General features: G+C 37.9%; 1 protein-coding gene across 2 annotated transcripts in view; it reads right to left on the reverse strand.

Moving 5' to 3' along the window:
• plekhh2 (pleckstrin homology domain containing, family H (with MyTH4 domain) member 2) overlaps positions 1-14491 on the reverse strand; it is a 47265-nt gene that overhangs the window by 32033 nt on the left and 741 nt on the right. The window contains exon 1 of one of the 2 annotated variants that reach the window (XM_084092355.1): positions 12073-12204. In XM_084092355.1, the coding sequence (XP_083948481.1) occupies positions 12073-12192 (120 nt within the window). In that variant the 5' untranslated portion in view covers positions 12193-12204. Of the gene's footprint in view, positions 1-12072; positions 12211-14491 lie in introns of those variants that run through there. The other variant, XM_084092354.1, reaches the window with a different exon arrangement.

Below are 14491 nucleotides of genomic sequence, written 5' to 3' on the forward strand. Positions count from 1 at the left end.
GTGCATATTATTCTTACATTTTTATTTAATTGAGTAAACAATTTTTAAACACAAATTAAATTATCAGTGTAAATAATGTAAATGAAAAACATTTTTTGTCAATAATGTAGTTATTTGATTAGTGACCTAGAAATCTAGAAGCACAATCTCAATTATCTCTTATTCATTTTATGGCATACATTAAGTTGAGAGGCCAACAGGGTTCAAAAGTAACTGAGAATTCTGCTTAAAAAATATTTATTTTTAGATAAAAAATTATATATATGAAAAATTGCTTACACAATTTTTTTGGAGTATACTTTATAATTAAATATTAGTATTGAGAATGTCATTTTTATTGGATTACGGTAATTAGAATTTAGAGGGTGCCTAACTGTCACAAAAAAGGTTAATAAATTAGCCTCCTTTTAAGCATTTTTTGGGGTATTTTCTTAATTATATCTTTTTGATTTTGGAGTTAAATTCATGAGATTCATGTGTGGGTGTTATTCGCTGGAACAATTTGCTTGTTTCTACTTTGGCATGAGCTCCATCAGCAACCTGTTTCTTTTCACAGAGTTCCCAAAGGAAAACAGACGCATATGACCTAACACACTACTAATAGGCTAGTTACTGCTGCTGCACTCATATTTTCCAATGAACACCACACAAAAGTGTTCTACATAGTTGTGTGTATGTGACTAAATGATGTTCTGATCTTTCTAACAGCCTCTCTTGTTTACAAGCCTCCGTCATTTAAGATGTTTAATAATGATAAAAATGCACAGCGGACTACTGACAAAACTGTCATTATGATGACTCTGATGGAACAATCTTGTTCATGTAAACCTTTTCTGCTCTAGTTCTCTTTGACTTAAGTTAAAGCACATTTTGTTGGATTTGTTAAGGGTGCATTAGTCAGAGCTTAATGAATGACATAAATCTCTTATTTACTGATGGAAGTTAAAAAGATTTACGAAGACTCTGGTTAGTTTTCCATCATTAAAGTCTATTGCTATTCAGTGTTTAGTGAGCCAATTCCTAGACTAAACCAAAGGGTGTGTCCCCAAAACACACTGATGGTCAGAAATACATCACACACTCTACACACACTCATTATCTATATCATCCTCACACAAAGCCACTATCCCCACAGACTATTCATACACACATGCGTAACTAACTACAGATATGTTCATACCACAACAACCACACATACACACATAGTGTATACACCCATCCTCATCTGTGGTCAAGCTGGTCCACCACTGCCCAATGAAGCAGATATAGAAAATAAAAAATAGCAGAGTAATTACAGACTGTTCTGAGAACAGCTGCACAAACCAGTCAGATTCTGGCCAGTTGAGCCACAGGTTAATGGTACATATTAACATGTGCTTTTTTCTAAAGCTCATCTTTAAATCCGTTGGATGCTGTGGTGAGAAGCATAGTTTCTTTTAAAATGACATGTGGACCTAAATAGATCATGCTCCTGGGCACAATAATTCAGTGAATTCTATATCTTTCATGCTATTGAAATATATATACATTTTAATTTATATTTAGCATGTCAAAAGTCAGCACCGTTTTTGAGGAATGCGCATGTGCATAAATGTATAAGGGAACCCTGGAGTATGACATATGAGGGAACCAGCGAAAAATGAAATATCAAATAAAGCAAAATGACATAATGAAGTAAAAGGCAAGTTCATTAAGTAGTTGTCAGTTCATTACAGCAGAATGTCAGAAAAATTACGTTACGTGGATAAAGCTGCTGACTGAATGAACCACATGTTTACAGGAGTAAAGTGTACGCCAAATACTGCATGTTAACGTGATTAAAACATTTACGACTTTCTGTTGTTTATGTACATTAACTTAAAGGAATAGATCACTTCAAAATGACAATTCTGTCATCATTTACTCACCCTCAAGTTGTTTCAAACCTGTATGAATTTCTTTCTTCTGCTGAACACAAAAGAAGATATTTTGAAGAATGTCGGTAACCAAACAGTTGATGTACTTGACCGTGCCCATAGTATTTTTTTTCTACTATGGAAGTCAATGGAGTCCATAAATTGTCTGGTTACAGACATTCTTCAAAATATCTTATTTGTGTTCAGCAGAAGAAAGAAATTCATACCGGTTTGAAACAACTTGAGGGTGAGTAAATGATTTTGAAGTGAACTATTCCTTTAATAAAGTTAAGTTATTACTCTACCACCTGCATGCGACGTCATTAACAACAGTCCTATATTGTTGAACTAACGTGGTTCAAACAACAGAGGTATGACCAGTTTCTGGAAACAGTTGTGACAAGATAGTTAGTTTCTACAACGATGCATTGTTCTATGGTGGTTAAGCAGTAAATTACGTCATTGTACGGGAAATGCACCCCTGTGTCAGATAAGGGAGACATACAAAATGTGCAGAGCAGTTTGAGTCCCCAAGAACGAAGTTGAGAACCACCGCATTGAATGAATCAAAAGTGACATATATTTACAATGTTACAAATGATTTATTTTTCAAATATTGTTTTTTTTGAACTAATAAAAAAATAAAAATAAAAAATCATGAAAAAATAGTTTTCAACATTGATAAAATAAAATAAAATGTTTCTTGAGCACCATATTAGAATGATTTCTGAAAGAACGTGAAAATGAAGACTGGAGTAATGATGCTGAAAATTGTCAGAGAAAATTGAGCTTTGCATCACAGGAATAAATTACATTTTAAAATATAGACAAATAGAAAACTGCTCTTTTGTATTATAATAATATTTCACAATATTACTGTTCTTACAGTATTTTTCATCAAATAAATGAAGCCTTGTTCAGCATAAGATACTTCTTTCAAAAACATTTAAAAAAAAATCTTACTGACCCTGAACTTTTGAACACTAGTGTAATCTAGTCTAGCTGGAGTCCACCTGAAAACAATGTTTTGTAAAAGATTTCAAAACCTTTGTACGAAGTAAAATTGCCTATTCCACTATGTTTTGCCTGTGATTGATCTGCAGTGCCGGTCCTATTTGGTATTCTAAGGCACTCCAAACAATCCAGTACTAAAGTGAGCAGTCTGAAATCCCAAACTGATTCAGATCATCTTGCCATGTTTGACCATTTCAGTGAAAATAAGCATCACAAAAGTACGGAGCATTGCATATGACATGAGAAAAGAACAAAAAAGATATTGTTGCTACAAATTAAGAATTGCACAAAACATAACAACTTGTTCCTTAGTTTCAATTAAATTGTGGCCAACATACTACAATAATGTACAATTATTTCGCTTGTGGCTATGATTTAACTAATAAAACAAGGGGGAAAAACGAATAAAATGTAGCCATGATTTAACTAAAATGATTAAACAAATTAATAAGAATGTGGCCATGATTTTAACTAAAACGAAGGAACAAATGAATAAAACTCGAATAAAACACGAAATAAGGAATTCTTTGCCACAGTATATTTTTCTTCCTCATGTCCTGTGCAGGGCACCGTACAAAAGGGTATTATTAGTTCTGATTATTTTCTGACAGAAAATATGATTTGATTGTTGAATAAAACAATAATAATACTAATGAGTATTGACATGATGGGCGACTGATAATGGGAATGCATTATACCAAAACAAACTAAAAACCTCCATGGATGCTTTCATCAGTTTGCACCTGTAAACTCCACATTTCGATAAATAGTTTTCTTGAATCTACTACGATCCCACCTAGCTTCTCCACCCCATATGGTCCTGGCTACAGTCAGTCTTCCATTCCATGAATTCCATCCACGGCCTTCTGTGGCCGGCCCGCCCTGCACCCCTCATCCAGCCTCCCTCTACAGGCCAGCTCACAAAGCCTGTCTGTATGACACCCCTCACAGCACAACAGCTCCAAATTCCCGAGCGTCACCCGGCCTCTGCTCCACACTCCACTCATCTGTGTCCTACACACTCAAGGGGAACAGCAGCACACTGTATACTGGATACACTTTGGAATGTGCTAGAAGCTAACATTTCTATTCAAGAAGAGTCCATTGCTGAAATCAGCATTGAAATAAATAATGATGAATAATATATTTTCTTCTCACAGAGAAAAATGATTTTAATTATACATTTTATAATAATTCTATTAAAGGAGTACTTCACTGGTGGCAAAATGGGCTTTTCAATACAACTTGTCTGTCTATGTAGTTGAAAAGAATATAATTCAAAGAGTAAATGTTTAGCGGGAGTGAGTTATTTTAAATTTCCAGCGAAAGGTTATAGGCAGAGAGTTCTTGCAAAGAATCATAAATATGGAGAGAACACTGCAATGGAAAATCTGATAAACCTTTGTGTTTGTAGTCTCCATTTAAAACTGGACAATAAACACAGATTTTAATGCCGCGTTCAAGAAGAGTTTGGAATTGGGAATATTCAATTTGGTGTTCCAGTCAATCACACATCACCTTCACTTGTTGAACACATGATGTCGCAATGACACAAGAGAGCATTTTTGATTCAATTATATGGTGAAAAAAAAAAAAAAAAAAAACGAGTAAATTGAAACCTGCTAATGAAAAGCAACATTTTAAGGTATAATTATTAGGACGTGGGAAAAATCAGAATCCTGAGTTGTTTGGAATGGAGCATTAAACGAAAAAAAAAAAAAAAAAGAAGAAGAAATATACAGTATTCATGATCATTGTTAGTTCATGTTAGCTAATGCTTTAACTATGAATGGGACTTTATTATAAAGTGTTACCAATTATACATATCATTCACAAGTTCACACTTACATATAATCAGATATAGTATAAAATATGCATATTTGGCGTGCTGTCCGAGGAGAGGGCTCTGAGCTTGGAATTTGGCCTGAACTCAGAGCACTAGGGAACAAGTCAGAAACATGTCAATAACAACAATGTCTGTACTCTCTGGCCACTGCTGCCCAACTAAACGTGGAATCAATCTGAGGGTGTTGTTGGGCACGAGGAGAAGTGGAGCGTTAACCTACAACAGATTCAGACTTTGCACAGTGTGCTTTCTGTGTGAGTACAGTATGCATATTTAACTGCACTTGAAAGCTGCCCTTATTTTTACCATAACGGTTTAAAAGAAAGCTTTGCATGAGTTCAGAAGCAGGATATGGTTTAGCCACTGAAGTTTTCTTCATGTGATCCTTCGTGACATTCTTTGAGGATGGCTCACTGCGAATGTTTGTTACTGTTTTGAGTTTCTTTGCATGATGAGCAGTTGCTGTCCATGTTTGGTTGATTCATTTCAAACTTTACAAAACAGGATGCAAAGCAGGGGAGAAAATGACCTACATTTCTCCCAACAAACCACACTTGCATCAGCATATACAAGTTTGTTTGTGTATGTATTTAGGATGCTAACTTCCTGTATAGCACGAAACCAGGCATTTCCTCCCATGGGAGTCTCAGTGATTAAAGGATAGTTTGTTTTGCCACTCTGTTCGCATGTCTCTCTCCTCCCATTTTACTCCCTTTCTTTCCCTTTCACTCTTATACCTCTTCATTATCCTACAAGGCATGTGCAAAACTATAAAAGAAATTCAACAAATTCATAATAATTTGAGACAACCCACTAACTAGTGTAAGAAATTGTAGTCTGCCTCGACCCAGATTCCACTCCTAAATATATTTTAGAATAAGCTCATCCCCAAAATGGCTTAATTATCATAGAGATTAAGGCAGTCAAGTTCTATTGTTTCTTGACCATTTGGGTTGATCACATCCTGAGCAAATGGTAGTCAATTGTAGAATGGGACTGGGTGTAGGACACAGAGAACTTTCTCAGACAATGGGGTGTCTCAACTTCATTAACATACAGACCACAGCTGTTGCAACAAGATCAACTTAATTTACATTAAGAACAGGATAAAAGGTTTAAGATTTGGATGTTCTGGGTTCATTCTGACGCCGGTGAACCCAAGGTGCTTTGTGTACCTTGCCACTGCTAAGCTGTAATAAACTTCATTTTTGAGATCTTCGACGTCCACATCATTTTTTCTTACACTAGGGATAACTAAGAAGGATAGTCCCTTTGAATTGGAATCTCGCTAGAAACACAGAATACTATGTGAAGTCCACTTCGCAGAGCACTTATGGTTGAATGGGACACACCTATATATTGAATATATATACAATGAATCATTCACTTAACCGATTGTTCAAAACCACTGATTCATTTAGGAATAAAAAACTCTACTGTGTGTTGCTCAGGGATGTGCAACTGTTCTGTAGTTGATTCATTAGAAATATTTTAGTAGGTGGAGCAAAAATAGACAAAGTAACTGGCAATATTGTGTCTAAAACGTAAGTTACTCAATATTAAAGGGATACTTCCCAGATTAGCATTAAGCTTTGTATCAGTAGAAACCCGGTAGCATTTTCGAATGACCGTGCTTCCCTCTCTCATGTCCCCCTGAGATGAGAGATTTCTGTATTGTGTGTCTGGAAAAAAACCTCTGATGTCGCAAAAATCGTCATTTTGCGTCATCGGAGGCTTTTTTGGCCAGAGGCTAGAGACTACAGCCAGTAGTAGGAGCTAGTTCCGCATGTTTTGCAACCCGCCCATAGGGGGTGGGATCTCACGATAAAACAGTGTCTTTTCAGTTTCGAGTCAACTAGTTCCAGCAGTGAAATATCCCTTTAACTTTGTTTAATTGTTGTATACATTTGCATAAAACTGTCAGTCACTTTTCACAAAAGTGCTGTGCTTTAAAAAGAAGTTATGGCCTGTTCGCACCAAGAACTATCCACAACTTTCCTGCGAGTCTTAATGGCGTCGCCATGACACTCGATACTTCCTGTTGCCGGTATCTCAGTTCCGGTTTAGCCTAAAGCTTAAAGAAGCTAGCACACAGGGGATACTCGCGTTGCGGTACAAACGGGTGAAACTGATTACTGACAAGTAGTAATGCTGACAGATAAGCAATGGCTCCTTGTGGCTCAACGTGTACCGTTGTCAGGTGCACAAACAACACGCGAAAACTGAAGGATTTTATGAATGGGAGCTGTTTCCAACATAAACGGACCCTCTACGCAGAAAGAGTGTTTCTTGTAACGCTACTTAGAAAAAACTGCAGTACAACTGTATATATATTTTTAAGTGGTATGTTTATTGTTTTCAATAATTTGAAAATTAATTCGAGAATTAACTTGAATGTGCAGCAATTTGTACAGATAGAGAGTATGTAGGCCTACTATATTTGTTGTAGCCATTAAATAAGAGCATTTAGTTTCATATTTGTTCAGATATTATAATGTCATTTTTTCCATCTATGTTGATTATGAAAAGTGAACACCATGATAGGATGCATCGGGAGACATAGAGTGGGGTCAGACATGATTTTGTTAATGGGTCAGACATGATTAAACTTAATTTTCTTCATTAAGTTTTGTTTTGTAAGCCTTTCTTTAAAGTCATAAATTAACCGAAACTCAGACATGAGAAATATAGCCTATCTAAAGAAAGCTTTAAATGTCTTTAAACGAAACAATTCAAAATGAAAAGAAATAGGCTACTCTCTGATTATGTAATCCAAGATGTGCATTTCTCTCTAGGCTATTATGCGCGTTCACTACGGAGATGGCGATCGTCAACTTTATCTTTGCAGCAGACACTGACAGAAAACACTAGTTTATTAATAAAAATCAATGCACGCGTGTCACCGGATTTACAAATGCACATCTTGCTTATTGCACGCACACTCGGCACACATGATGTCGAAATAACGAGATATTGTGTTGAAATAACATTATTAATAATAATAAATATTTAATAATATTTGATTGAATGCCGAATGTTGTGCTTGTTCAATTTAATAAAATTAATACTTTAATTGTGATCATTAAAATAATTGAATATTAAATATTAAGTGGCCAATTTTTGCTCATTTATTAAAAGTATTTATATATAATATATATAGCACCCCCTCAGCACACGTTAAAAAATTATCTGGCGCCGCCCCTGGTTATAACGGCCCACGTATTAAAAATGATTGGGCTCGGGCTCATAATTACAGTTAATGTGTCGGGCCGGGCTCGGACACAACGGGCTCAGGTAGGGTCGGGCTTGATTTTTTGGGCCCGATCTAAGCTTTACTCCTCATTATCCAAGCAAGTTGTTTGGGCTTGTTGAGGCTCTCTGATAGCGGTATCTTCAGGCTAACGTAAACCGGAAGTTTGTTACCGGCTAATTCTATGTTGCCATAGCGATCACGGGAAAGGTCAGAGTTCGGGAAAGTCGTGGATATCTAAAAAGTTTAAGAGAGTCCCGGTTAGTCCCGCCGATCACGGCGGGGGCCATCTGACCGTGCCCCCAGAACGGTGAACCTTCCTCGGCGTGCCACCAGAGCCCCTGGGGCCCTGGAGGTCCCGACCCACTGCAGGTTTTGGACTTGGGAGCAGAGAAGGGGCCCGAACTTTGAACGGCCGTAACTCGGGGAAGGTGGGTCCTATCGACGCCAAACTCGGGTCAGAGTAGGGTCTCGGCGGGCCCATTCCAAGTAGACCACCCCCAAGCTCCGGGGCCCCCGGGTCCCGGAGAAACGGGGCCCGACAGGATGGCGCGCGCGTCGGAAGGAAAGGTCCCAGGGGCTCGGGGAGGCGGGGTCCGAGAGCTACCCCAGGGACCCCACCGACACCCGAAAGGGCGAGACGCTGGGACCTCCCCTTCCCGAGATACGGGCCGTTTTGTCCAAAAGTCCCTCGCGCGTAACCGGGCCTATCTCGGGAACGGAAGGTCCCAGCGGCTCGAGACGGCGGGTGCTGGGGGGCCCCGAGGGCACCCTACTCCTCCTGCCGTCCCGAGCTCCGGGGACCTTCCGGTCCCGAGATACGGCCACTTCCGGTCCAGCTTGGACCGGGCGTAACTCGGAAAACGAGCCGAGTTGGGGCTCCATACTCTGGGCGTGGGGGGGAGTACCCTAGGGCCCCCCCAGCCCTGGTGTATGGAGCCCCAACTCGGCTCGGTTGCCGAGATACGGTCACTTCCTGTCCAGCTTTGACCGGGCGTATCTCCGAAAGTAAGCCGAGTTGGAGCCCCAACTCGGCTTATTTTTGGAGTTACACCCGGTCAAAGTTGAAACTTCAAGCGGGTGTATCTCTGGAACCATGCAGAGTTGGGGCTCCATACTCTGGGCGTGGGGGGACCCCGAGGGGACCCCCCATGTGCCCAGAGTATGGAGCCCCAACTCGGATTGGTTCCAGAGATATACCCGCTATATACACTCTGCTTCACCCTACCTAACCCTACCCACCTCACCCGAGCACCGGCCGAACCGGCAGAGTCTGCTTACTGAACAAATAGCTAAAACTATATAGTCCGTTTGTGTCAGCAATAATATAGTCACCATTATAGTTCTCTTTATAGATATCCTCCTTGGTATGAATAGGCCTTTCATTTAAAGACACAACTTCTTGTAGTAGGTTTTAATAGTTATGTTTCCATTCAAAGTTGCAAATTGAACTTGCACACTTGAAAATTGGAATATTCGTTTCCATGAAATGTGTTCAAGAGAACAAAATCGCCACTACCTGGAAAACTGGCGCTAAATATCTGTAATAAAAATGGAAGTTGATGCAATTTGGGAAGTGAGTGGTTCTTTTTTAATCATCATAAATGACTTGCATCTCAGATCACATAGAAGAAACACAATAAACACTGTCACGTTCTCTTGCGTTCAGATGCCTAGTGTTTGGGAACGCAATCATGTGAGAAACTTCTGAGAGGTCATTATACACAATTGGTCCGCTGATTAGTCTAATTACCAAATCACATCCACTGTTGAGACAAAGTCATGTGAGCTTGTGTTGCACATCGAGGGATTTATTCGGTAAATGTCTTTCTATCGTATGTCCATGTGTTCTTATTGGATCAAAAATGGATCCGCCCCAATTGAGCAGAAACATTTTTTTTTAGAATGTATGCGCATTTTAGCATTTCCATCCAGCATAATAAACTAGTCACCTTCTTATTTGATCGGTTTTTGGACGACTAGTTGATTATCCCACACTTTCCTACTTCCCTACTTTCTTTATCATATGACCTATTCCTTCCCCTTCATCCTCTTCCTTTGTCTAGTTCTAGGATTAATCTCTGACATTTCCTCAAACTGATCTTACCAGCTATCTGTGTATATTACAGCACAGCTGATCCAGGATCTGCAGTGAGAGGACATTTTAGGAAAGAGGCCCTATGTAAACATCTAATGGCAGCTTTTAATTACAGCAGTAAGCGAATGCATCCACATGCTATGCAAGGGAGGAATAATAGATGGCAAACTTAAGCGGGCCCAGACGATACCCAGCTGATAACAACAACACGTCTATAGATGAAGGAATGAGAAACCATTACAATGAGATTCTTAAATGATGGAATCATTATATTTTTTTTCATTACACAAGTTATTGAGATGGAAAATATAAATCACAGTCGATATATAATTATTTATTTTTTTAATTGGTGAACCAACTCTGTTCCTGTAAAAGTCACTTTGTGTCCATAACACTTATTTGGTTTAAAGGGGTGGTTGAATATGATTTCACTTTTTTAACTTTAGTTAGTGTGTAATGTTGCTGTTTGAGCATAAACAACATCTGCAAAGTTACAACGCTCATAGTTCAAAGCAAAGGGAGGTATTTTCTTTTAAATAAATAGCTTTTTAAGGACTAGCCCTACAACAAACGGCTGGTAGGGACTACAGACATTCCTCCCGGGTTAGTGACATCACCAACCCTAGAATTTACATAAACCCGCCTCCAGAACACGATTTATAGATGATCAAGACAGAATATGCTAATCAATGACTAGAAGATTACTACATATTAGCTACATAAATACATCAACTAACCATTCAGAAATGTTGTCTACATGTTGTCACTTCTTCTTGAGTCTACCCATCTTTTTGACTTCATTTTGAACATAAAAGGCTAAAAGTCTTTGAAATTTTCAGTGCATGTGTGTGCGAGGTAAAAGGACACAAGCTGTTGAAGCTCCACCCTCTGTGCCGGGAGCAGCAGCTCATTTTCATTTAAAGGAACAGACACAAAAACGGTGCGTTTTTGCTCACCCTCAAAAAAGTGACAACTTTAACACGCTATATAAAAATATATGTGGTGCATTTTGAGCTTATACTTCACATACACACTCTGGGGGCATCAAAGACTTATTTTACATCTTGTGAAAAGGGCATTATACCACCCCTTTAACTCAGATTGTTTTGTGATGCTGGTTTCAAGAGGCCATTATTGAAAGATGGTGCAGTTAAAACTTTATTGGACTTTATAAGCAAGACTGAAGAGCTGACTATGAATCAATTCACTGAAACAGACAGTTTGAACTGGTCCATGGAAATGAAGTAACCAAAATGTGTCTAATGACATGATCGACTTTAGGAAACTTAAGGGCCAAACAAAACCAGATTTCATGTGACTGACCTTCAATGCTGAAATGTAATGTAAAACATACAATATAAATATATATTTTGTAAAAGAAAAAGCCTAAACTTGACCTCTCCCCAAAGGCAAGACATTTAAAGCACCCAAATACATCTCGAGTCTGTAATTCAAAGACGATTCTGCTATCCCAGAATGCAGCAGTCTGGAGCCCTGTGGTCAGGCGTCTGTTTATATTAACCTCTAATCTGCTCTCCCTCGAGATAGGCCAAAGAAATATGCCATGGCACAAACACACACACACACACACACACACACACACACACACACACACACACACACACATACACACACACACATACACACACACATTCATGGAAATAAAAACCAAACATGGAAATGAGCAAATAGTTTAATAGGTGGCTTTTTTTTTGCTTTTCCTAGAATTCACACTATTGAGTATCTCTCCTATATTAATACAGACAGGAATTAGTGGGGCGGTGACAGTTGCAGACAAATCTTATGCGTCGTCTGTTATTATTTTATAAAGATGGCTAGGGGTAAAGTAGGTTTTACTTGCTCAGCATGCAGTCTGATATAATGATTTTTAAAGATCCGAGAGCACCAGTGTAAAACAGCAGTCCAAGTGAAAGGACTCAGGGACCGAGACATAGTGCATTTGACTGACCTTTTCTGCCGTGAGCTCTCGGATGACTCTCATCTGCCCACGGAACTTGAAGAGCAGGGCCTCGAGGGCCATGTACTTGTCTTTCCACTCCCTGCCTGCACATTCATCACCCTCCGCCATGCCGTCACCCCTCAGGCCCTGCAATATTATATACACAGCATGAGACTGAAGCAGACGGACAAACAGAACATGCAGTAGAAAACCACTCAAGAACTTAAGCTAATGAACATAGGTCCAAATATAAATCAGGTGCAGGGCTGGGTGATGTATAGCTAAACAAATATGTATATATTTTCTCTAAGGAGCACAGAGGAACCATCATTTTGAACAACCAGCAACATTTCAACATTGAAATGTGGTTAAAATAACATAAAAAAAACACTTAAATAACGCTTGCTCAATGTAAAAATAATGCTTAATGTAAAAAGGTTAACAAAATACCAGATCAACAATGTTTATTCGCTCATGTTGAAAAGATGTTGAAACAATGTTGCGATATCAACAGTGATTCCATATGCATAATCGAAACTAATATAAGCAGTGATTTAACCTTGATCCATTATGTTGATTTACCTGTGATCAATTTGCTTCAAAATGTTTAAATGCAAGAAAGAACAGTAAAAATTAGGCATGTTTCCACATAATTATCTACATCTACATGCATTATCTACATGAAAAATGTGATGAGGGACTTCTGTAAAAAAAAAATTAAGTACCAAAATGTGTCTAATGACATGGACTTTAGATAACTTAATGACCCAACAAAACCAGACGGCATGTGACTGACCTTCAACGTAAAAAAAAAAAAAAAAAGTTTAAAAATTGTAGGCTATGTTGTTGTTTCAATATTAAAAAACAACATTGGAACAATATTTGATGGTTGTAAATAGGCTATCAAACTACTTGTAAATTAAAGTTGAGATTCATTCACCCATGATTGATAAGGAAAATTTCATTAATTTGCAGTTTTAACTTTGACCCACCATGTTGATTCACCTGTGAATAAATGCTGAAATGCAAATGGAAAATGGAAATGGAAAGCACATTAAAATCATCATCATGAATTGCAAAATTTGTTTTATTAACATTTAGACAAAATAATCTGTCTCCACCTCGCTTCAAAACGTGATTGACTTTTCACAACTTCTTATGTGTCATAGAACTCAAAAGTTTGTTTGGGCATTCACAATGAAAATGTAAATAAACAGTGAATATACTGAAGAGGGTGTTTATTTGCCACAACATTCTGATTAATACAGGTATGCCAGCTGTCTTTTATGGATTTAAAAAACTGGAATTGTATTAATAATCTTATTAATCTTATTAATACCCAGTCAAAACATTTATATGGTGCATGCACAACCAGAATATGACCCAATTCCAATATTAACTGGAATAGAGACAAACTTTCAATTCAATAATAGTTGGAAATAAACAGCAAAGACAGTCTGTATTGGTTGTGTGAAAACGTCAGAAGTGTTCAAGGGCCAGGCAGAGCCCTGGGCAAACTGACCACCACTATAAAAACAAACCAAACCAGCCAGCACTGATGCACCATCACACTTTTCCATCGTAAAAGTTTAATTATGAAAAACATGTGTTAACTGATGTAAATCAGGTGTTGTAAAGCACAACAGAAAAGTGTGAGTGAACACATTACACTACAACTTCTCTAGTTATAATAAGCTGTCATTACAGCATTGGCATGAGCACAAAGGGAGTGCAAACATGTGTTGCGCTCAGTTAAGCTGTGGTAAATAAGACTGAGGGTTTGAATCTCAACCAATGTGAATAAAAACAACATGTTACTGTGGAACAACCTCCTTGAGAGACACATTTAGGGAAAGTGTGCCAAAGTGGATAACAAGTCATTAAATGTAGATCTAGAAATGTATACAAGGATCTGGGAATTTTGGTAGGAATTTGCATCTCAGGAGTAGATGGACAGTGGTCCTTTGGCTCCATTAAAGGTTCTCTACAGTTTCTCTACAGTTGTCTACAGTTAATACAGAGCAAGTATACAATGATTCCACATAACTGTAATTACAGGTTAAATCTTTTGATTGGACAGCTGACCTAATTTCAGGCACTTTGTGGAATATTTGAAGAGTTCAGATGCAAAAGCCTCTAAGTGCCATCTGAAATTTTCTTCTAGAATTATCATTTTTATCAAGCTTGTATATTTAATTTCAGTAATTTCACTTAAATGACAATTAATAGGTTATTTTCATTGCCATTTAAGTGAAACTGCTGAACTTAAATATACAAGCTTGATAAAAATTATCATTCTAGAAGAAAATTTCAGATGGCACTTAGAGGCTTTTGCATCTGAACTCTTCATTTGTACTTTCAAAGATTAGTGGGCCATTGGAAATGAATGAATTAAGGCAATATATATATATATATATATATATATATA

This window comes from Abramis brama (assembly GCF_963993115.1).
Source record: "Abramis brama genome assembly, chromosome: 19".
In the NCBI taxonomy this organism is placed as follows: domain Eukaryota; kingdom Metazoa; phylum Chordata; class Actinopteri; order Cypriniformes; family Leuciscidae; genus Abramis; species Abramis brama.